General features: G+C 37.9%; 1 protein-coding gene across 1 annotated transcript; it reads right to left on the bottom strand.

The window, feature by feature from the left end:
• Positions 1–321: 321 nt before the first annotated feature.
• On the bottom strand, positions 322–24,710 carry LOC145806778 (endoribonuclease Dicer homolog 1-like). The gene is made up of 6 exons (XM_082904590.1): positions 23,254–24,710; positions 20,771–20,884; positions 17,491–17,701; positions 2,457–2,561; positions 722–1,116; positions 322–642 (listed from the first exon to the last, which is right to left on the bottom strand). Exons 1-6 carry the CDS (start codon positions 24,397–24,399, stop codon positions 322–324), a joined length of 2,292 nt encoding a protein of 763 aa, XP_082760716.1. The 5' UTR covers positions 24,400–24,710.
• Between the last annotated feature and the right edge of the window lie 1,171 nt (positions 24,711–25,881).

Here is a 25,881-nt window from a genome sequence, read left to right as displayed (position 1 = left end):
GAGGTGCAGTAGTAGGAAAGTGAATGTATGTGTAGAAAAAACTCCAGCGGGCAGCGAAGGCAAGGGTGCCGGCCGGCTGTCCGCCGGAAAGAAAGGAGTATAGGCCTAAATCTTATAGCTCTGATACCATGTAGAAATTTAATGTATAAAGAGAAATAGAGAATTGTATTATTGATTGATATATGTTGTTGTGTATATTACAAATGGTGAGTGGCTCATTATATAGGAGAGGGTGAGTGTAGTAGGTGAGGAGTAGGTGAGGAGTAGGTGGTGGTAGGTGATGGTAAATTGGTGGTAGGTGATGGTAAATTTTAACAATAATCATAATGGCAATATACAATTTTTGCAACTCCAGTTTAATGAATCCATGAATAAAATCATTTTACTCAATTTGATTAAGCAGGATATACCATGACTGTCAGGAAGCTCCCCCTCTTCTATTTCATCAAGGCCACTCCCGCCTTGAGTGGCATCATTATCTGCAGTCGCATTTTTTGAGTTATTCTCTGAAACGGCTCCTTCTGACAGTTGGCATTGCAAGAGAGTGACAACTTTACTTAAGTATGATTCTTGAAACTTTACATCAAGCTGGTAGTTTGACCTTTCATCATTTTGTAAAGCTGTCAAAAAAGATTGAGCGACCTGCAAAAGAAATGAAGCTCAGCAAATCAATCCAAAAACAATTATCTAGTTGATCAAGATTTGTAAAATTATGAGGCACCTTGTAAGCACACCATTGTCCTATTTCACCAAGTGCATAGTTAATAGCCCTCAACTTTTGAATTAGATTAGCAGCACCATCACTTTCTGTTCTTTCAGAGACCCCATAAACTTGCCGCAGCTCTTCCTTGGCTCCAGCATCTCTTGCTCCCATAAATTGCCATTTACTTCTCCTAGAACTTGATTGAGCAGCTTCTTCAACTGCCAACTCCATTTGTTTTATTTGTTCATGTAGGGACCATAAGCTAGTCGCTTTGTCATACTCCACCACAATTTCTGAGGGCATTGGTACATGCTTCTCCAGCTCCTTACGATCTTTTATTGTACAAACTACAGAATCTAGTTTAGTTTCGAGATTACGAATTTTAATTGCACAATCCACCTGACTGGAAACACCTGAATTGATCATGAGCAACATAGAAATCAAAACATGGATGCAGCAAAAACACATTGTGATTGAAAAATTTGTCGAAAAAGAAATTAAAGAATGAAAACACTACTACAAAATTCTGATAAAAGATGGTTGAGAATTTTTTTTTTATTAGCAGCAAAGAAAATTGTATTAGAGAATGTGCTGACGAGGCACAACCCTTACAAAACTTTAAAAAAAAAAAAGCCTAAACAAAAACATCCACTCCCAACTACTGAAATATTTCACATCACAAAAGGTGCTTTTTCATCTCCTCACATCGATTTCCCATTGTTTCTGCCAGCTTTACCAATAGAAACAACAAATTTGATGTCCGGATACTCCCATGAACACTATAAAAGCACCAGCTGCCTTCTTAGGAATTTTACTATCCTTAACCAAACAGCCAACCATATCCTCCTCACCACCCTTCCCCGGTAAAGGCCCACTCCCCTCCTGTACATCATAATTAACTGTGCAATGAAGCTTTTTAAGTTCCCTATCCTTCCCAGAGGATGATTTTCCGCTTCCCCTAACCTTTTGAATCTCGCAAATCTCCTTCCTCATATAAGATTTTTGAAATTCTCTGGTTCAATTTTCAGAAGGCTGGTACAACCGTCACACTTCCCTTCACCTTTTTATCTCCATCAGCCAATTCTTCCACCTTCCTAACCACTTGTTCATATTGTTCAGGGTCTGGGCTACCACCCTTATCATTAGAAAAAGTAAGGTAGCGTTTGGTAGAGTTTTCTAAATATGATTTGAGAATAGGAGTTCTATTTTGAGTTTGTGAGTTTTAGAATTATAATTTGAGTATGGAAAATTTGTTTGGTGAATAAGTTTTGAAAAGAGTTTTGAATTGAGTAGGGAATTTTTGATGTGACATATGATATTTGATACAAAAACTTATAATTCATAACCAAACACACAACTCAAAATTCTATTCAAAACTCAAAAAAAAAATTAAAAAATTCCGAACTTTCTTTTATTTAAAATATAAAAAATAACATGTGGCAATTGTAAAAAAAAAAAATGCACTGTTTCGGTCAACCGGCTGGATGTCCGGGAGGACGACCAGTTAGTTCAAATTTTCCCGCCTTGGACAGAGTTGTCAAAAGTGAGTGTGGAATTAATTTTTGAAAACTGTAAATAAACATCACGTGCAAACCAAAGGGTGGAACTAAAGTTCCAAAGCTCTACCAAACAAAGCCTAAACTTTTCTAATTTAACACTATGCTTATCTACTTCTTAAGAATTAAAAGAACTTTGAAATCAATTTCGAATGAAACTTCAAATGGACGTAAATCCCTTTCTCCTAGACTCCCACCCAATGCTGCCTCCATAATGTCCAATATTGGAAAACTTTGAAGCCATTCCCTTTGTTTCCCCACCTTCCATAAGGAGCTCCTCTTGGATGCCAAGCTTTCCTTCCCTAATAAAACAGAGAACAAGAAACCCACCACACACAAAAAAATAAATAAATAAATAAAAAGAAAAGAAAAGAAAAGAAAAAAGAAAAGAAAGAAAGAAAGAAATCAAAATATATCACACACAACTCAACAATCCCTAGAAATTTAAAACAAAGGGATACCCTTAAAAGGAGATGATACAGAATGCCAAAAGGAAGAGAAATGACAAATTTTATTCTAGAATTCTTCTAATTCGTTAGATTTATCCTAAAAAATCCTAGCATTTCTCTCCAACCAAATCATTGAAAGAATCGCACAAATAACACAATCTCAATGGACTTGGGCTTTGTTCATATAACCAAAGCCTTTATAATCAATCAAAAACATTTGAACACAAGTAGATGGTGCTACCCAGTCAATTTCCACCAGCTGAAATATAGAAAAGCAAAAACAAATTATATATGCTCTCCTCCTCTCTCCTACACATAATACACCACTACGGAAGTAAATGACAATGATGGCTCTACTTCCAAACCATATAGGGTTTCTTATAAGCCATATCATTTGGCCCGCTCTAATAATTCATATATTGCTTCTATGGCTGCTTCTCATGTCTGATTTCTTGGAATTTCAATTTCTTCAAAAACCTTAATGATTAGGAAACTATTGAATTGACCTCTTTATTGTCTATTCTCAAGGATGTATCTTTGAGGCCTAATGTTATGGATAAAATATTGTGGACTAGGACTATTCATTGTTTGATGTTACTCTGTTATAAGTTATTATTTGATATGATCATTGACAATCCAAATGTAACCCCTTTTTGTCCCTCAAAAGATGGATTTGGAAGGCAATTGTGCCTCTTAAAGTATTTGCATGAAAACAAAAGATCAAATGAATTTCTAGCTTCCATACATCCTTTAAAACAAGAACCTTTCCCCATTATCCACAAATAAACAAGTAGCTTGAACCATTAACCACATAAGAATCCCAACCATTAGCTTGAACCTATGTTACATGGACTCGGGTACGGGTGTCGAGTACGGGTATGTATCTAGAGGTCGGACTCATCAAATCATAAATTTAAGGATACGCGGACTCAGCAAAAAAATGTCATATTTTTATATTTTTAATCTAATATGTGAGATAAAATGGTATTATATGTAACTTATAGTGTCAAAATGACATTTATAGCAATTATATAATAATATATACATATAATAATAGTGTTATATACAATTATATAAGAAGTATCCGTTGAAAAGTATCCGACACATATCCCATACCCTTGTCCGAGTGTCGGGTGTCCGACACGGGTATTTGATTTAATTTGAAGAGTCCATGTAACATAGGCTTGAACCCCATACTTGCTCTTAATAATAAAGTGCTACAAAGAATCACATTTCAAAGGAAATCTCCCAGAACCATTGCCCATAGTCATTGCCAATCCTACACTCACTCTTCCCAACATAACCCCATCAACCACTACCCTCTGCTCCCAAAAAACAGTAATTGAAAGCCCATGCATACCTAAAGAATAAACCTTAGAATCATTGTGGTTGTCCTAGTCCAAACAAGGAATCAGCCTAAGTCTACAATCATGGAGCTTCGAACACATGGCCCAACCGAGTGATTGGGCTGATCAACCAAACCGGTCATCGAACAACCCGAACCTCCCCACCCAATAATTTCATCCCTTTCTTTGTCATCTCCAATGTTGTGAAAAGCGCGCCTAGGCGCGAGGCGAGGCGCACAGTTTGCGCCTGAACATGTCCCAGGTGAGGCGCTTTAAGGTAGGCGCGAGCCTTAGCTACGACTTGAACCAGGCAAGAGAGGCGCAAGGCGCACGCCTAGGCCCACTTGATTGTTTAACAGCTAGATCTGATCTAACGGCTGCAGGAGTGTGTTCGAATGGCTCTTAACCACAAAGGATTACAACTCATGTACAATATGACCCAAATACGACTCAAATGAAACCTAATCTGTGTCGTCTCTTCCTCTCTCGCCTAGCCTTGGACTTCGACTTCGACTGGGCTGCTCGACTTCGACTTCGACTTCGACTTCGCAGGTATGCTTTGACTTCTTCTTCTTCTTCTCTTCTGGTTTGCTTTGTGAAATTTTTTTCCCCCCTCTCTCTCTCTCTCTCTCTCTCTCTCTCCTTCTTCGTCTTCTTTTGGCTGCTTCAATTGCTCTGTTTTGCCCTTCTTTTCTTTTTTTTTCAATTATGCTTGAGTCTTTGTTAGAAAAAAAAAATACAAATACAAATACAAAATAAGATTCTGATTAATTAATACAATGTGTTGCTATTGGTCTTTTTTTTTTCCCTTTATAATACAAAATAAGATTCTGATTAATTAATACAAAATAAGATTCTGATTCTGATTAACTAACTAAAAAAAATACACTGAAAAAAATTACAAATAATTAATTAATACAATGTGCTATTGATCCTTTTTTTCCCTTTATCTGTTAGGGAAAAAAAATAGATTCTGATTTTGATTAATTAACTAAAAAAAAAAACACTGAAAAAAAAATTACAAATAATTAATTAATACAATGTGCTATTGGTTTTTTTTTTCTCTTTATCTGTTAGGGAAAAAAAATAGATTCTAATTCTGATTAATTAACTAAAAAAAATACACTGAAAAAAAAATTACAAATAATTAATTAATATAATGTGCTATTGGTCTTTTTTTTTTCCTTTATCTGTTAGGGGAAAAAAATTACAAATAATTAATTCATCACACATTACATTACACTGAAATTATTTTTCATTTATTAAATTTGTTTCGTAGAAAATGACATCGGAAAGTAATAGAAAAGATCCGGCGTGGCAATATGCCCATTTGGTAGAGGAGAATAATTTAAACAAGCTCGAGTGTAATTTTTGTGGTAAAGTATCAAATGGAGGTGTTTATCGGGTGCAACAACACCTCACGGGAGGTTATAGGAATGTCACTGCTTGCCCGAAGTGTCCAGCTCATGTAAGAGAAAAGATTAGAGAGTTCATGTCAAAAAAGAAGACACAAAAAGAAGAAATGAACATGTTGTCTGATTTCGATGACATGGACATGGAAGATGAAGATGTTGTTGAGATCAATGTCAATCAACACCGTAAGTCGACAAGTAGCAGCCAAGGTTCATCCAAATCCAAATCAAAAATGCCAAAGAGAAAAAGGCCTATGGATGTTTACTTCACACACAAACCTGAATCAGTGGAGAAAAATCGAAGAGACCAAGCAAAAGGGAAGCAAACCAAAATTGATGTAAATGACCCTTACAAAAAAGAAATGAGAGCTCGGGCAGTGCAAAGATTTGCAAGATAGATGTATGATGCTGGTATCCCTTTTAATGCAGTAAATTATGAGAGTTTTGGACCAATGATTGAAGCCATTGGGCAATATGGTCCTGGTATGAAGCCACCAACTTACCATGAAGTGCGGGTTACCCAACTCAAAAAAGAAGTGAAACGTACTGAAGATTTGATGAAGAATCATAAAGAGGATTGTGCAAAATACAGGTGTTCCATAATGGCTGATGGCTGGACTGATAAGAGAGGAAGGACATTGATTAACTTTTTAGTTAATTGTCCAAGAAGAACCATGATTGTTGAGTCGGTTGATGCTTCTAGCTATTCAAAGGATGGGCAAAAGCTATTCGAATTACTAGACAAGTTTGTGGAGAAAGTTGGAAAAGAGAATGCGGTGCAAGTTATCACTGATAGTGCTGCAGCTAATGTGTTGGCGTAAGAATATTTTCTCATTCCTTACATCAAAATTGTTTACTCATAGTTTGTTTTGTATTTAAAATTTAAAAACCTGAAAATAATAATTCTTCGTTATTGTTACATTATAGGGAGGTTTTTGGAAGCCAAGTATGAACACTTGTATTGGACACCATGTGTTGCTCATTGCTTGGACTTGATGTTAGAAGACATTTTCAAGATACCTAGACTGAAAAAGACATTTGAAAGGGGTATTGCAGTACATGCCTACATTTACAACCGACCTACGTTGCTAAACATGATGAGGCGCTATACAAATCTGAAGAATTTGATCAAGCTTGCAAAAATTAGATTTGCAACCGCCTTTCTGACTTTGTTTAGGATGCATCAACAAAAAAACAATTTGAGAAAGATGGTCACCTCCGAAGACTGGACCTCAAGCAAATGGGCAATGGAGCCACAAGGTAAAAGAATGGCACAAACTTTGTTGATGCCTTCATTTTGGAATACTATTGTGTTTGCTCTTAAGGTCTCGAGTCCTCTCATCAAAGTGCTTAGATTGGCTGATACCAAGAAGAAACCTCCCATGGGATACATTTATGAGGCAATGGATAGTGCAAAAGAATGCATTGCAAGTTTATTTGATCATAAAGAAGAGAAGTATAATGAAATCTTCGGAATCATCGACAAAAGATGGGATGTCCAATTGCATCAGCCTTTACATGCAGCTGCGCACTTTCTTAACCTAGAATTCTGTTAAAATCCACCCACTACACCACTACCACCTCACCTACTCTACTAAACCTAACCCACTACACCACTATCACCTCCACTTCACCTACTCCACTAAACCTAACCCACTACACCACTACCACCTCCACTTCACCTACTCCACCTACCACCTACTACCACCTACTCTTCTATATATAGGAATCATTGTAACATATCAACACATCAATCAATATAATACATAATTTATTCTCTCTATTTCTCTATACATCGAATTTAACATGGTATCAGAGCAAGGTTAAGAAGCTAGTAATTTTGCTTCACCTGCGGGCGGCAGCCTCGCCTTGGCCGCCCGCCGGACCTCTACACATACCTTGACTCCGCTGCCACTAAACCCAATTCAACATTCACCTTCAAGATCAGAGCATCATCACCATCATCCATCTTGGTCACCTCCACCAACACACATGAGCTAAGACCAAGGCCTCTCTCTCTGTCTTTTCTGCAAAAAGGGCCGACCCGTCGGAATCTCGCATTTTCGAAGCCGTGCAAGTCGTTCACTCTATTCAATGGCTGATGAAGCCACTTCCTCCTTCTGGTTTGCCACCCATTGCTTAGCAACCAAACCAGCCTTCAATATCTCTGTTACCAAAAATGCATTCTTGGGTTGTTCCGAGGCAATTAGTTATCAAAAAAAAGACCCATCATCTATCCCCGATGCAGTTAACAGAGCTGGATTGATGCTACCTCTGGTTGCAAAGCCTTTGGTTGTCGATGGAAGTGCAAAGTCACATGAATTGTCACTAGCATATGATCAATACTCCCTCCAGATACTTGAACCTCCACTTATTCTACAGGAGTTTGTTAACCATGGAGGTGTTCTCTTCAAGGTTTACATCGTTGGGGAAGCTATTAAGGTTGTCAGGCGCTTCTCTTTACCTGATGTTAGTAAACGTGAGCTATCAACAAATACTGGGGTATTCCACTTTCCAAGGGTTTCTTGTGCTGCAGCATCTGCTGATGATGCAGATCTGGACCCCATGGTTGCTGAGCTTCCTCCACGACCTTTGCTTGAGAGACTTGCCAGGGAACTTCGTCGGCGACTGGGCCTTCGGCTATTCAACTTGGATATTATTAGAGAGCATGAGAGCCTCACCATATCTCTAGCAACTTTTTACTTATTTTATAATAATAATAATTATTATTATTATTTTCTCTCCTCTTTTTTGGCAGTTTGAAAACATACTTTTCACACTCTCTCTCTCTCCACACAAGGACATCCACCATTTTGTCAACTTTCTAACCTATCTTCTTTCACCTTTTGCACCCCACTCACCGACTCCCTCACCACCAAAAGAAATACCTTTATTTATTTATCTTATCTTTCTTATGTTCCATTTTTCACAAAAAAAAAAAAAAAAAATCTTACTGATTCACATTACCCCCACTTTCCTTTTATTTATTTTATTTTATCTTCCTTTTTTTTCATAATCAAAAAAAAAAAAAAAAAAAAAAAAAAAAAAAAAAAAATCCATTCCCAACCAACTCGGTTTTCATTCCACAAACTTGTCATTTTTTCATATCGGGATCAAGCCCGATCACCATTTTACACCACAACAACAACAAAAAAAAAAAAACACAAAACACAAAACAAAACAAAACCAACACAAATCGGAAAAGTGGCATTTTTCTTCTCTACTCTGCCGCCGGCCTCTTCTTCTTGCCTCCGTCCTGAGCGGCCCTTGACGGTGCTGCCTCCGTGTTTTCCACGCCGCCGAGCACGTTCACTCCCCCATACTCCTCCACTGCAGCATATGGCGGACCTCCAAATCGGAACATCACGGTGGCCTTCCGCTTCAGCTCCTTGTTTTCCGCCTTTAGCACACTTATCTCTGCTCGCGCATCCTTATACATGCGCTGGAGCAGAGCCAGTTGGGCGTTTAACTGCTGCACCTCATTTGTCCTACTCTGCAGCCGGTGCGACAAGTTTGTGACCGCAGTCATGGTTTCCACACATGACTTCAGAGTATACTGATTGGCCTCAATATCAGTTTGCACCGCCATTTTTTGCTCCACCGACCGCATCGGAAAGTTCAACGGAGCAAACACAGAGGTGTTTGGTTGAGGTTCACTGGCCACCGCACCAGTTCTCTCTCTTGTTGACTCATTGAGGTCGGGAAAGAGAGTGAGTAGACCACGGGATGAAGAGGCCATATTCTGGGTAGCTGAACGGGAAGAAGAGGCCATGTTTTTTGGGTTGCTGAGTGTTTCCGAGAAGGGTTGGATACAGAGTATTTACAGATTGTTTCAGAATAACAAGTTCAGAGGTTTCAGTCTGGTTTGGTTTCCTCCGCCTCCGCATTGGTTTATATTGACACAGACGACGCGGCCGACACGCCGCTCTGTCGCTCACGTGCCTCGCCGCGTCTCTGGCTCACCTTTTGATGGCTCGACGCTTTCTGTCGGGCACGACTTTTGATGAAGTGGGCGCGCCTTTTGAGAGCGCAACTTTTGATGGCACGCCTTTTTATGGATTGGGCACGCATTTTGATGGCACGTCTTTTTATGGATTGGGCACGCCTTTTGATGGCACGCCTTTTGAAAGATTGGGCACACCTTTTGAGGGTGCGACTTTTTAGGGGTCCGACAAGACTCTGTAAACTGTCCCGACATTGATTCCGGTTAGCTCCTTCAAGGGTCCGACAAGACTCTGTAAATGTCCCGACATTGATTCCGGTTAGCTCCTTCATGGGTCCGACAAGACTCAGTAAACTGTCCCGACATTGATTCCGGTTAGCTCCTTCATGGGTCCGACAAGACTCTGTAAACTGTCCCGACATTGATTCCGGTTAGTTTCTACAAGGGTCCAGCAAGACTCCGTAAACTGTCACAACATTGTCTGCTACAACGGTCCGACATGACCCCATAAACTGTCTTCTACATCGGTCTGACACCGCCATCCAGTGTCCTCTACACCGTTATGACACCACCATACAGTGTCCTCTACAACGTTATGACACCCCCATACAGTGTCCTCTACAACGTTATGACACCACCATCCAGTGTCTTCACCAATGGTCTGACACGACCATACAGTGTCTCCTATCCTCTTTTATTTTTATGTATTTTCTTGTTTTGTTACTCTCTCCAAACTCAAGTTGGTTAGTTCCTATCCCCCTTGAGTTTGCGGGGGGCTGTTAAAATCCACCCACTACACCACTACCACCTCACCTACTCCACTAAACCTAACCCACTACACCACTATCACCTCCACTTCACCTACTCCACTAAACCTAACCCACTACACCACTACCACCTCCACTTCACCTACTCCACCTACCACCTACTACCACCTACTCTTCTATATATAGGAATCATTGTAACATATCAACACATCAATCAATATAATAACAATTCTTTTACCCAAAAGCATTAGAGGTGCAAAAAGATCATGAAGTGATGAATGGGTTTTATGAATGCATGCAAAGGTTGGTCCTGGATGTCACTGTTCAAGATTGATCACTAATGAGATGAGTATTTATATGAAGGCTGAGAGTCTTTTTGGCAAGTCTGTTGCGATTAGGCAAAGAAATATAAAGGCACCCGGTAATATATTATAAACTCATAGAGTTTATTTTTAGTAATACTTTTAGTAAAACTCAATACTTGGTGACAATTATTTCTAACTAGTGATTATCGCAGCTGATTGGTGGCCATCATATGGTTCTAAAACTCCAAACTTGCAACCTTCTGCCATAAAGTCCATAGCCTAACATGTAGTTCATCGGGTTGTGAACGAAATTGGAGTATATTTGAACATGTGAGTATTTAACATTCTAACTAATTTTTTGTTCAATTCAAATATTTTTTATTCTCATTATATAGAATTTAATATCGTTTTAATATTTGCAGCTTCATATCAAGAAAAGAAATAGATTGGAACAACAACGTCTCAATGATTTAGTGTTTGTCAAATATAATAGAACATTGAGATTTAGGTATAACATGCGCAACACTCTTGATCCCATATCTTTGCAAAATATTGATGAAAGCAATGAGTGGTTGCTTGGGAGGATGGATGGAGAATCAGATGAAGATAATGAGCCTGTGTTTGATGATGATGATGGCTTGACGTGGGCCACTGTTGCTAGAGCTTTTGGAGTAGAAAAAAGTAGCCATGTAAGTAGAGCAACAAGTTCACGCTCAAAGGCACAACCGAGGATATCTAAATCATCAAGATTAACTCCACTTCAATTAATAGATGAAGAGGAAGCGGGCTCAGATGACATAGAGGAGAAAGATGTTGAGGGATATAAATCAACTGATGGAGAAGAAGATGATAGTTTGCTTGACATTGATGTTGAGGATGATGATTGACTAACCGACCTAAGTTCTAACCTTTTTCTTTTGATATTGATGTTTTGAAGTGTTAAGACATATATTAGTATTTGTTGGATATTTATGTTTTGGATGTTTAGTGTTTATGTTTTTGTTTTTGTTTTTATTTTATTGAATATGGATTATTTTATCTTTGAAAATTGGAATGTTATGTAATATGCACTTTCATGACTTTGAGAATTATTTTATATTTTGTATTGAATCTTGATTACTTTTTATTTTTAAAAAAATTGTCTTAGTATTATGAATGATTGGTCTATGTTAATTTTTTTAATTTTTACTAAAACTGTGCACTTTACTTCAATAAAGCCCGCACCTTGCCTTGCGCCTAGGCCCCGAGAGACCTTCAGTGCCTTAGTGCGCCTTGAGCCTTTAAAAACACTGGTCATCTCCCCTTGATACAAAGACATCCCTTTGATCAACTAGAACCAAACACTCTCTATCATCACATACATTTGCTCTAATGTTCTCGAGTATCCTTCCCTTTTGTAAATCAACGTTCTCCCCTTTAAAAGATACCAACCCTCATTCCGTCGGACATGTAAAAGAAAATGGTATAAGACTTGGGTCATTCAAGTGAGTTGTTTTCTTGAAAGTGATTTGAGATAATCTTGGCTTTAGATGAGCCACCTCATAAGAAAGGTGTGACAATCGAGTCATGCATAGCATTCATGCTTTCATTCATATTAGGAAATTCTCTTACCTTGCTTCTATGGTATATGTAATGTGCTAGTTTAGAAGAGAACTAGGAGAAAGTGAATAGGGATGCTTTTGGTGGAAAACTTAAACTTAGAAAATTAAGTAAGTATTGTAGAGTCTAACGAGCACTTTATTAAAAATTAAGTAGGCTTAGCAAAAGTTAAGTAAGATTAACTAAGGCCTAAGTAAGATTAATTAGGCTAATGAAGGTTAGGAGCTAAACATGATTAATTAGAACTAAGCATGGTTAATTAAAATAAGTGCGTAATTAGCGAAACACTTGCGCTAATTATTTTTTGGTGATGCACACACACACCTCAATATTTCCTACAAAACAAAAGAGAAGAATAGAGAAGAAAGGAGAGAGTTCTTGAGAGAAAAGGGGGAGAAAAGGAAGAAAATTTAAAAAATAAAAACAAAAAGAGGCTTGGGAGATTCAAACCATCAACCTAGAAATCAAGAGAAGTTCACAAAAATGCAAGAAATTCAACCCTCTTTCTTGTGTTATTGATTTGATCTAGCTAGAAAATCATTTAGGATAGGTTTTGAAGGATTTAAGTTGGAGTTTTGGAAAAGTGAATTGGTTTGAAGAATTTGCAAGAAAAACCATGTTTTGATTTGTTTTAACTTAGGATCATTGCATACAAATGCTACACTATGAAACACACATCATCTATTCATGTTTCAGAGCCTTAAACATCATGTTTTGAAGAATTGAACTGAAGAAAATGGAAAAAGGTTTGGAAAGAAACTAGGTTGAGAAATTCTTGAATCAAATCTTGTTTTTGGTTGGTTTACCCTTGAATTCATGAATTCAAATGAATTTTTCATGAATCATATATCATTTATTCATGTTTTGGAACTTCTAGAGTTGAAGGTTTGGAATGAAGAAAATGGAAGAAACACCAAGAACACATATTAACCCGTTTTGACTGATTGAAACTGTCCGTGCCGCCAGAAACTCTACACGAGTGGATTGAAATTACACTATCGATGGAAGTCACTGCCTTAATCCGCCTGAGCAGATTTTCCAAGTTTAAGAAATCAGCCCGAGTAGATTTGCGAGCACATTTACCCGATTTCATCTTTTTTGCTCGTTTTGATGCACCGGACCTCATTATACTCTTTCGAGACTTAAAATAGAATTGAATAAGGCTTAAAAACCGACTTAAAGTAAGAGTAATTAAGAAATAAATTTAGTTAACGTGTTGTGTTGCTTCGTTGCATCGATATTTGTATGTTTGCTTGTGTAGGTCGAAATCGAGAAGAGTATAACCTGAACAAGAGCCATTGTGAGTAATATTATTGTAAAGTTATGTTTTAAAATGGTTATTTGAAAATTCGATGATGTATCTTGTTTTCGAGAAGACTTTACTTTGTATTAGTATGAATGAATGTCCTATATTTTCGTACGAATCTAGGCATCCTTAGATAGTCCTAGCCATTGGAGGACAACTTAAATGCACCATGGTTGTTGAGATCTCCTTTGCCACTCGAGGGTGGGTTGTTTAATTGGTATCCAGGCAGGTTATTCCTTCGTTTCACTCTATTGGATGTACTATGCTATCATGTAATGTAAATGTGCCTATTTTGTTAGAAATGTTTGAATGTTTTGAAAATGTGATATGATATCTATACTTTACAAATGGTTTGGAAGTCATTCATGTACCACTTCACTCTGATATTATTCACTGAACTATGGCTCACCCCTTTTCCCTCTATATATGTAGGTGATCAATACGAAGAGTAGCAATAGAAGGTTTTGGATTTGAGAAGTTGTTTTTGAAGAGTCTTTTGTTTTGTTAACTCTTTTGAGACTTTTGTACTTTTGAAAGGTGAGATTTTGTCGAGTTGTATAATAGTAAATAGGTTTTTGTACTTTGTGGTTGTAAATGTTTGTACCTTTAGTAATCTATATACATGACGTAAATTATTCAGAAGTTAAGTAATGAAGTCTCTGTTTTTTATTTCCTATCTACTTATGCACTGCTCTAGTGGACTTAATAGCTTAATAATGAAAGTTTCCGCTGTATAGCCCCAATATATCTTAGTCCATTCTTAAATTTGATGAGTTAGGCCTTTGGTAATCAAGGATTACTGGCTGGTCACCTCACTATCCTATAGGGGAGGGATAGGGTCATGACAAAAGGGCCTTCAAAACCAAAGGCTTAGTTGAGTGGGCTTGTGGGTTAGACTAAACACGGGACGTAATTACTAACGTATTTATGTTGTTTAGGCCTTGATTCCATTGAACCATGCACCAAATACCCAGCCTGAAAAATGATGCAATGCAAGATGTTGCTTTCCAAAACCATGACATCTTGTGGACCATGACCTCCCTCTCATGCACATTTGCTCCCCACTAAAGTTAAGGGACAACCGGGTCAATAAATATATCATCCCTACCAAGATCATCAAGAGACCTCGGAGATCTACATGCACCACCTTCGTCTTTGTCTCCCTCAACCCTGAGAATTTCACTACCTCTCCACCATGAGACCTAAGCATCGTCGGCTCCTTCATACACTCACCTCCATCTCGCCAAAATCCTTGACAAATCCATCTCGGAACATAGAACCATCAATCCACTCCTTGACCACCTGAACGTCCTTGATCAGAGCCTTCAAACCCTTAAATTTCCATACCAAACACCACCCTAGAAATTCCAAATTACTATACCATCAAATACGGATCCACTACCCTAACATCCTCATCTATCGTACCTCACTAATTCAAAATAAACAATTCTTGAGGCCAAGTGTCACGGGTTGCCTTGCAAGGCTAACTCCGTGACGTTTCGCCTACGGTGGTGTGGCCATTTGAGTGCTCAAGAGTGGCCGTTGGAAGTGCCCCAACGTGGCCTAGCATTGGCCCCAAGTAGCCCAAGGCATGTAAGCCACTAATAGCCAGCAAACGGCAAAGCCGCAGCCCATGCCAATAACCAACCAGCGCTGCCAGCAGCAGCAAAATACAGCAGCAGCAGCCAGCAGTGGCAGCCAACAGTGCAGAACTTTGCGCGTCGTTTCGGCATTCAAACGAAGGAGTTTCGGGCTGAAATTTTTATGGTAAAGAGGTTTTAGGGAAAGTGTTTTCCCGACCAAGTTTCATGATTTTTCTCAATTTGTAGAATTTATGAAAAATCATTATAACTCCTCGGACATGTATGATGTTTCCTCCTGCCAGAGGGCAAATTGCTAACAAGCATATATAAGGGGCCAAGGTGTGCTACCTACCTACCTCCCCGCCCAAACTGGGCTTCAAGTGAGCAACCTTGGGGCAACTCAAGGGCGGGCTTTAGGCATCCAGAGGGGTGTCTAGAGTCTCCACATGGTTTTGGGAGCCCCGTGGACGGTGCAATAATGTAGGCACTGCGCGCACCCTCCCGGGTGAGAGGTCCACTACGTTGTTTCCATTATGCCACGCAATATGGTATCTTTGGGACTCGTTTTGGAGCGAATGGGCTATCGAGGCACCACTAGAGGCCTCGTGTGCCAACTCTAGTGCTTGGTTTGGGTTCAACCTTGCACGAGGGGATCCCGTGGCTTAAGCTAACCGGTTGGAAGGCGACACCGCATATGTGGGCTATCGAATGAAGGCATCAAGCTATGCAATGACTACGTCCATTGAGGGACTATATTATGCTACAAGCAAGCTACGGATTGAGATGTTGCCTTACTCATGCTACACGCTGGTGCAACGCTAAGGTGCGCAATGGCCTTGGGCGGAATCTAGCACACGTGTTGGCACGAGGACTACGCCGTGGGCAAGAGATTGACCCTCAGTGGCTTGTGGGCTTCGCATGACCAAGTGGCCATCCAATATGCATCTATTGAGGCATGCTTGACCCTACGACACTTCGAGATGCTACTAGAGACCCAACATAAAACGTTGGCTTGTCAGCTAAGTTGAGGACCTTTGCTAGCACATTGTTGTGTGGCTAGGCACCTTGATGACATGAACCTAAGTTGGGCGAGCACCTTGCTTGAGATAAGCTTGGCGTTATGAAGCGACTTATGCCGTGCTTGGTGCACTTGAGGCATCAGGCCTACTTGTGGCATCCGGGTAGAGACGGAGCTTCCTTGTGAAGTTGTTTTGCTTGACAAAGCATTGGGGCCTAATGTTCAAACGGGTGAGACCATCAACACTCGATTTGTCAATGAGCTAGGGCGGGCTTAAACTTGGTGGAGTTTGAGCGCCACACGGGCAAAAATTGATCCGCTGCGCCTCTAAAGGAGTCGGCCCGTGACACCAAGCCAAGACCTCTACCTCCTAATCAAAAGCCTTCCACTGAAACTCTTTCTTCCCACGACCAACTAAAGCAAATTCTATCAACACCGTTGCAGCACCTGTTCACTAACCACCATACCTGATTCAAAAATAACACAACTTTTCTCTCCTATTTTGATGACTAACTCTTATCTTCACAAATCTTCCTTCCCTTTTTGTTTTGAAGGCTAAGAGATTACAACAATTTGCTCCCACTCTGAGAAACTGAGACTGCCCAAAAAAATCCTTGTTGACCTTGAGGTACCTCTCTTATCTTTATGCCCGACCAACCAAACCAATCTCAAACCCTAGAACGGTGAGAGATCTTTGGAATCCTTTCCTTGCCTCCATCACGAGCACCTAATTCCCATTCTCACCATTTCCAATGAACTCGAACGTCTCCAAACCTAAATGAACAAACCTCCTCATCTCCCCTCAACAAAAAAAAAAATTTAATTTCCCCTTTATCTTCTTCAGCTTCTCTGAAACAATCAAATTGGAACCCAAAATCAGAACCCTAAAACTAAAAGGAACAAGAAAGACTAGTAGAACGAAGAAGAATCAAAAGAAAAGGGCGGAATTGATGAACAAAATCCTTAAAAACTCCAAGCAACGGGAACCAAAACTAGATCTAAGCAAATCAAAACCAGAAGAAAGTGAACACCAGATCAAAATATGATTTGAAGAACCTGAAAGAAGACGGCCCTAAAGAACTAGACCTCATGAAGACAAAACAGCACTGAAAACAGAACCCTAAACAAAAGATAATCAAGAAATGATGGAAACGATGAAGAAGAAATAGGAAAGGAAGAAAATCACTAATCGAAACACCCCGAAAGAGAAAATTGAAGCCCAAAGGGGCTCCGATCAAAACCCTAAACTGAACACAAGAGAGAAAATGATAAAAAAAATTGCCTTTCTAGTTACTTAGGATTCTAACGTTGTAAGTTACATGCCACATTACCTTAGTGCCATGGTTAGCACCATCTAATCATTTTTCAAAGAGATACTGGGAATCATACGCATTGCCTTAGAAAATAAGTCTACCTCACATATTGGGCCCAATGCTATATTTAGAGAACTCATAATCTCAAAAGAAACATAAATGCCTACTCTGAGAACCGAATGAACAATACCCTTTAAATTAACAGGAGAAGCAGTCATTCCAAAAACTGATGGCCTATTCTCCGTAGGTGTTGTGTGATAGAACTCAGACATCACTAGAGAATATGGGTGTTTCTTCACAGCATGATGACATTCATCCAGAATAAGTAGATTGATAGCTTCCATCTTTATTATGCTGTGTCTTAGAATGTTCAAAAGTATTTGAGCTGTCATCACTAAAACCTGCAGCAGAAGCAAAGAGTTGCAGTGAGTAGAGAGTAAAAACTATTCCAAGATTATTGATAATTAAGTACCAAATATAAGTACTCGTTCACAAAGCAACCTTCTGCGACCAATTGCAGCAACCTTCTTTTTACTTTTTTAATTAAACATGGCAACCTAATTCACTTGAATCAAGATGAAATCCAATGATGATAATACAACTTTGAGTTGACATATGTACTTATTTTAACACTCAGTTACATTTTTACATATACTATATACTGCAGGCTGCAAGCTATATTGCCGATGCAGTAAAATCATTAAGTTTTCCACCTGTATTTTTAACTTGACTGTAAAATCAAGAAACGAAAACCAATTACCCACAACATGACAAATTGAACTAATACTTAATAGGAATAGTTGTACTGTGATCAAATCCAAAAGTAAACAGCTTAACATAAATAACGTAGCCCTAAAGCAATCGCATTATACCAGCTGTGAACACCTCTAGAATAGTTTTCTACCAAATAGTTTAAGATATTTAAACTATGTTACCATATCATTTATAAATTTATCAATTATGATTACATAGAGTGATACAAAAATGAAATTAATCAATCACCTACAAAGCATGGACACAAACAAGCACGCAATATGAACACGCTGACAAGGATTTTTTCAGTCAGATCATTCGAAGATAAAAATAAATAAATAAATAAATACAACATAATAGTAATTTCTAAAGTTTAACGGAGGAGCTATATTGTTTATTGGATCCCACGTCATTTTGTTCAAACTTGTCATGTAGCCCCATGTGTCTAAACAATGGACACGTGTCCCCCAAGTGTCCAAAGTGTGTTTGAGTCTAAATTTTTTTTTAAAAAGAATATGACATGTTTGGACATGCATCCAACATGTGTCAGGACATGTTTGATGAGTGTTGGTGTACAACACACCTTCAACACCAACATGCCACCTTCTTAGAAGTGTTTGTGCTTCTTAGTTAATTACACTAGCCAACCAAACAACTACAACTGTCATGGTTGCCGCAATGCCTTCCCAACCAAGATAATGTTTATGATCTAAAGGTCATACGCTCTTCACAGTATGCTTCTAATTATTATTCAAGTCACACCCGCTACACATGGGTAGGAATTGGGCATCTCTGTTACAGAACCCTTCATTGTTGGCACTGACAATAAATAATTGGTTCTTCATTGCTACTTGCTTAAGAATTGATACAAACTTAATTTGTATGATGAATTAATCATATATGTAATGTTAGTGTCTCATTACAGTTTGGACCATGACAATACCATTTATACTTACAGTTAAAATTTGGCATTTTAATGCTTAAAACCATGATGTATTGCATTCCATAGTGGTTCAAATATATTTGTCTTCTCCAGTCCATAGTGGTTCATATATATAAAAGAAGAAAATAAAGATTATTGGGTTTATCTTGACAAAAACACTATTACTTTATTTTAGTGTCCATTGGGGCCTAAGAAACACGAACACTTTTAAGAAGGTAACATGTCATGTCGGACACAGACATGACACAACACTAGTAGGACACTTCCACACACTTAGACACACTTAATTTACATTACAAGTTTGAATAAAATAACTTGGAATTCAATGATAAAACAAAAATAATGTAAATTTATACCTATTCTCGTCCTTTAGACTTCAAAAATTGTTATCTAACTTAAATATTCATATATATGACATATAATAATTATTTATCCTTATATATGGCATTATAACAATTTAACAAATATATAAAATTATATATTTAGCACGTGTCCAATACGTGTCATGTCTTACATTTTTTGAAATTTTCTATGTCAGTGTGTCAGTGTCGTGTCTGTATCCGTGCCTCTTAGATTGGCACTTTGGCGGGTGTATCGATTGGGGATTGGGGATGTGAAATTTGAGGGCTTCCAACTACTTGAGTGCAACTGCTTAAAATAGTCATCCAACAGAACTTCCCTCAAATCTCATGTACTACCACTCTATCACCAGTAAAGGGAGGGGGAATTGCAAACAAAACAAAACCAACTAACATAGCACTGGATTTGGGTATCATAAAGATGAAACTCAATAATCTGTTTCACTGACATGCAAATCTTGAATGTAGCAAACAAAATTTATGCTTTGGTATAATCACATGTGCAGATCTAAGCAAACACTATTTCAGAAATTACGTTAGAACAGCATAACTTCATAAATACAAACATAAATGTCAATAACAGTTGCCCAGTGTCAAAACTTTACAATTGCAACAAGAAAGCATATATACATATATATGCCTAGCATTAATCATTAGAATATTTTATATAGATATCACTGAACTACTGGTGGGACTGTAATCTTGGTCAAATTTGAGGCCTACAATACAACTAAATCAGGTTTCAGAGATGAAGAATTAGCTAATCATTACACATGTTTGTATAATGATACAGGTAATGAATAAGGTAATCTTCGATACAACATTTATTTTATTTTTGTAACAAATTTTTAAAAAAAAGTTCAAAAAAAAAAAACAACTACAACAACAACAAAGGAAAACAAAGGGAAGTAACTCAAGCATAGTTTTCAATGTTCTGAAGAGCAACATGATCTCATTTCCAGTGTAAACAATAATTTTTTTCCTTTGAAACATCACCAAAGAAGAAAGGCATATCACAAAATAAGGAAGAACCATAATGGATTTCTTCTACACAAAATCCCATGTTCAAACGAAGGATGCTAGAAACATGAATTGACAATCATATGGAGTTGCTAGAGACATAATCAAAGTTATCAAACAACTGTCATGATAATGAGCAGATAAGGTAAACTAGCTTAAAATAATATGCATCTATGCATAACAAAATCAATGATCAAGTCTATCAAGTGGCTTTCAATGCTTGTGTTGCTTAATCATATTATTTAACTGCAATACTCATCAAAAATACAAAAAAGATGATTTAACTGCAATACAGTGATTGTACCAGTCCTTCAGATAAATAATAATAAACAACAAGATATAAATAGATACATCTAGAAAACAAGGACAACTATAAGCAGAAACACTGGAGCTACCTGCTTTGTTTCAAACTCACGCTGCCACCTCCGAGCATCCCAGAAGTCTTGGCCCATTTCACCACAGTAATGGCCTACTTGATAACCAGTTCGCTCACGAATAACTTCTGCTTGCTGCATGTTGGACAAAAATACAATAGCATTACTTCAGTTCGCGGTTGACAGGCATCACCCAGGGGTCACAATGTTAAGCATATAGTTAGTAAAATATGGGACAACAAAAGAATGATACATTGTATGCATGGATTTAACACAACGATTCTCTGAAAAGTATGACGAAAGATTGCGTACAATAAAACAATAACAGAAAAAACTATATTTAGAGACAAACTCAGCTTTCTTTTCAAGTGAACTCTTACAAGTACTGATGGAAGAAGGCTAAATTCGTCTGTCTTCGATTCTCATATCTCAAGTTCTCAACAATGAACATATAATTCTAGAAAACCATGCTTATTCATTTAGCCAAATCAACTAAAAAAAAATCTACAAAAACAAAAATACATAAAAAAAAATTAGTAGTAGTGATGAGTCTGATGACAAAGTCTATATAATATTGCCTTTCTTGCAAATTGTGAGCTCCAGGGAGTTAGAAGGCTTGATTATGTTATAATATTATCTGGCTGGTACAAGATCCTTTCACAAACTTTTAGTATGAGCCTGAGTCAAAAAACTAAAAAGAAATGCAAAGGGGAAAATTTTCATCTATTTTGTATCCTCTTGGTGACATGACCAAGTGGTAAAGGCGGAGGACTGCAAATCCTTTTTCACCAGTTCAAATCTGGGTGTCGCCTGATCAACTAAAGACTCGAAATCTCCTATTTTGTTCTGCTGATATAACTAGCCTAATTATTCCCCAGCAGAAGCAGAGGAAAGGGACTGCTGATACCTCTTTGATTCTAAGCATCAGGTCTGGGGGGGTTCTACAAGATTGTAAAAGACTTCGGAGTGGGACCAAAAAAGTCCTGAACTGCAGGATAGCTCTAGGGAAGAACCCTTGCGCACCAAAGCTGAAAAACAGAATTGAATAAGAGAATCAATCATTTACCTGAGACTGTACAGAGAATGAAGTGCATTGTGTTAATCATTTAACAGAAGTACTACACAGTTCAACTCAAACAGTTTTCAGAAGATTTCAGATTTACAGGGAAACAGGAGTTTCTTTCATTTATATATGTGGAATTATTTAGCAAACCTCTGTTCTTTAAAAAATTATTTCCCAAATACAAGTTGTTTTGAACTTATTTCTCAAACACACATTTCTTGAAGTTGTGTTTTTACAAAACACTAAACCTGAAAACTTTTTGAAGTCATGCTTTGAAAATACAATTTCAATTAAGTGCTTTCAAAACATGACTTCACGTCTGACGTCGCAAAACAACATGAGTTTAGGAAATAAAAATTCTGATATAAAACATAAAATATCATGTTTGAGAAAAATGTTTTCAAACAACATGGATCTGGTTTTAAAACATAAAATAAAATATTAGAACACCTCTAATCTAAATTCAAGTTTGAAACTTATGTAATTAACCTCTTTTGGTCAGCCCGAAAAAAAGTAATAGATCTATGAGGAAGCTCATTCGATTAGATATGGTAGATTAAAATGAGATACAAAAGAGTTGACGGCTGAACCATATGAGGTAGGAAACTCTCAAGTACAGTTATAAGGGAAGGAATTAATAGGCCTATTCTGACCAGGGAGAACAGGCCATTCGACAGGGAGATTCTGTGTGGATATATTAAAAATTTAACGGCAGAGACAGGGGCTAGAAAGTCAAAAACACTTTATAATTCTGATATAACCAAATCCTAGAGGGTGTTTTGCCTCTTTCCCTTTTACCCTCCACATATTTCTACGATTTATTTAGTGCCTACTAAATCTTCTTTCACGTAATTGAACCTCATTTGTTCAAGTAACATTTAAAGTGGATTTTACATATTTTTGAAGTACATCATATTAATATCAAATCTAATAATTGTGATAGCTACTACTATAAAAATTGTAATCCTTTTGTCTTCACCTAATTTTATTACTGTAGATACCACTACAAGCCATTTAACAAGTTAAGAACTTCAACTGTTTAGCAATTAATAACTAGGATAATAATTAAGGCTATGCCATATGATTTATTTAAATTTCTACCTTTGTTATTAAAAATTGGAATCGCAGAAAAAAATAATCATACCTTTGTTATTAAATGTCTATTTTAAATTAATTGTTGTAAAAAAAGAAAAAAAATTAAAAAACACAAAGGGTCTAATGCACTAAACTTCTGAAAAAAACATTATAATATATCTCTTGTTCATAGAAATTGGCATTTAAATAACAAATAAAAAGTATTTATATAATCTCTCCCTCCCAAGAAAAATTTCTATGGATCCACCTCTATACATTTATGATACAAGTTATATATGTGTATACCGATCATATGATGTAAGTATTTATTATGCCAAAGTATAACACAATCCAGGAGAAGTCTTACCTGATAAACAAGAGGAACTTTAGGAACCAAAAATACAGCCAGCATTCTCTTGTTTTGTAATTGCAAGTCACTGCAAACACTTTTTATGAGGAGGACAGCAATGAGGGTCTTCCCTGCCCCTGTTTCAAGAAAAGCTATGGTATTTTTCTGCTTCGCCTGTTTGAGAACATCCAACTGGTATTGACGTGCCTGTTCCTCAGGAAGTTTCTCCTCCTTAGCCTTTTCGGGTTTCTTCTCTACCTTGGCAATGCAATCCTGGTTTCTCTCAGAGGGTGCCTTCCCCTCTCTGTTTCTTTCAGATTCCCAACTACCCACGCGGAAAACCATCTCATTTGAACCAGGGCGTTCTCTCTCCCAAAAACCCTTGCTTTCCCTCCACTCCCTCTTTTTACCACTGCCATAGCGTTCTCTTCTCGAGATATGATCTCTCTCCCTCCTGTCAATAATATCCTCCTCCCAATTGCGAGGCCTCTTCCGTCTCTCCCTCTCCCTAGGGCGGTGTTGCCCTCCTCCTCCTCTGTTGTGAAAGTGCCTTTCAGTCTTGTAATTGTAGTCATTAACGCGAGCTCTTTTGTTGGACCTTTTTCCTTCACTAAGTACTTTGTCGTCCTCGTCCCGGTCCCTATAAAGATCATCAGTGCCTCGAGTTTCTTCAAGGCTGCTGCGAACTCCATTTCTTTCAGGAGAATGGTTTGGTGATTTGTTGTCATTGCCATTGCTATTGCTATTGGTTTGACAATGATGCTTGCAAGTCTCAGTAGTGGCAGCAGCGGCATCGCTGTTGTTGTTACTAGGAGATTGCCCTCCATTGTCATTATTCTTGCTAGCCGCAGTAGTATCATCATCAAATTTGTTCAGTAATTGGTCCTCAAGGACTTGTTCCATCTTGGGCGGTCCTCCAACAACAGGTAGACCGTCACCATTCTTAATGCTGTCGAGAATCTGATCGATTCCTCCGAAGAAACAAGGATCCAACCCAGCCTCCGAAATGGCGGCAGCATCCAAATCAACAAAATCGTCAATAAAATGGCAGGACATAGCCTCCTCCTCACAAGCATCCAGCCAGTAAAAGGCCTCCCCTACATCTTCCTTCTCCGGAGGAGGATTAAGGCTTCCTGAAACCCTAGCCACCTCCTCATATTCCATTACTACTCTCTATTTATTTACTACTATCATATGATAACACACTAATTCAACAAGACAAACAAGAACAGCACAGAGAGACTTGTGTTTGAGAAATGAGTCAATCTATCTATCTAGTTTGCATATTAGCGTGAACACGCAAATAGTTTAGCCCACACAAGTTGGGTGATTCAAAGATTCCACGCATGATGATTCCGCCCTCTTTGCCCCCACCCAAATCCGCGGCCCCAAAACTATAAACCCTCAACCAACTCTCCCTCTCTCTCTCTCACACTAGACAAACAAACTCTCGGCTGTGTTTGGTTACGTTTACCAAGCATATTTTCATCCCTTATTTTTAAGTGTCTTGTTTATTTGGATTTTTTAAAAATTAATTTCACGCCTAATTTTAAAAAAAAAAAATTCAAGGCGGGAAAATTTAAGTTAATTAGTCATCCTTTCGAACGTCTGGTCTTTCAAGAACTAAATATCAGGTTAGTGACTGCACTAATTTTGATTTTGCTTAATTGTGCTGATAGATTTCAAATTTACAGTGACGCTTCATATAAATGTTTGGGATGTGTGCTAATACAAAATAGTAAGTTGATTGTTTATACCTCGCGACAACTCCGACCACGTGAAAAGAACTATCTGATCTATGATCTTGAACTTACAGCTGTGATTTTTGCACTAAAGATTTTGCGTCATTATCCGTACAAAGTGACTTGTGAAATGTATACTGGCCATAAAAGCCTCAAATACTTCTTCACCCAAAAAGAACTGAACATGAGACACAAAAGATGGTTAGAGCTGATTAAAGATTATGATCTGCAGATTTTGTACCATCCAGGAAAAGCAAATACAGTCACAAATGCCTTGAGCCGAAAATCTATTGAAAATTTGTCATGTTTGCTCACTAGCCAGAGAGAAATGTTATGTAACCTAGAGAGGAATGGAATTAAGATAGTCCTGTGTGAACAAAGTGGAATCCTAGCCGTCATTTCTGCTCAGCCTGCATTCATTGAAGAAATTAGAGAGAAATAACTTGAAGATGAGTTCTTGAAGAAAATTGTTGATAAGAGTGACTCAAAACCGAGGCCGGGATTTATGCTTGACAATAATGTGTTGAAATTCTAGAATAGACTGTGTGTACCGGATTGTTCTGACTTGAGGAAACGTGTTATGACTGAAGCACACAATTATAAATTTGCTATGCATCCGGGGAATATGAAGATGTATCATGACTTGAAACAAAATTTATGGTGACCTAGAATGAAAAAAAGCATTCCTGACTTTGTGGCTAGATGTTTGCATTGCCAACAAGTTAAAGCCGAACATCAACGACCCGCAGGATTACTTTAGTCACTTCCAATATCGAAATGGAAATGGGAGCACATTACAATGGACTTCATTGTTGGACTGCCTCGCTCCTCTCGAGGTATGGACTCTATCTGGGTGATTGTTGACCGTTTAACTAAGTCTGCCCATTTTCTACCTGTTAAAATT

Source organism: Camellia sinensis, chromosome 14, assembly GCF_055761805.1.
Source record: "Camellia sinensis isolate YWXY chromosome 14, ASM5576180v1, whole genome shotgun sequence".
Classification (NCBI taxonomy): Eukaryota; Viridiplantae; Streptophyta; class Magnoliopsida; order Ericales; family Theaceae; genus Camellia; species Camellia sinensis.
Note: the sequence above shows the minus strand (reverse complement) of the source record. Positions and strands in the feature narration are given on the sequence as shown.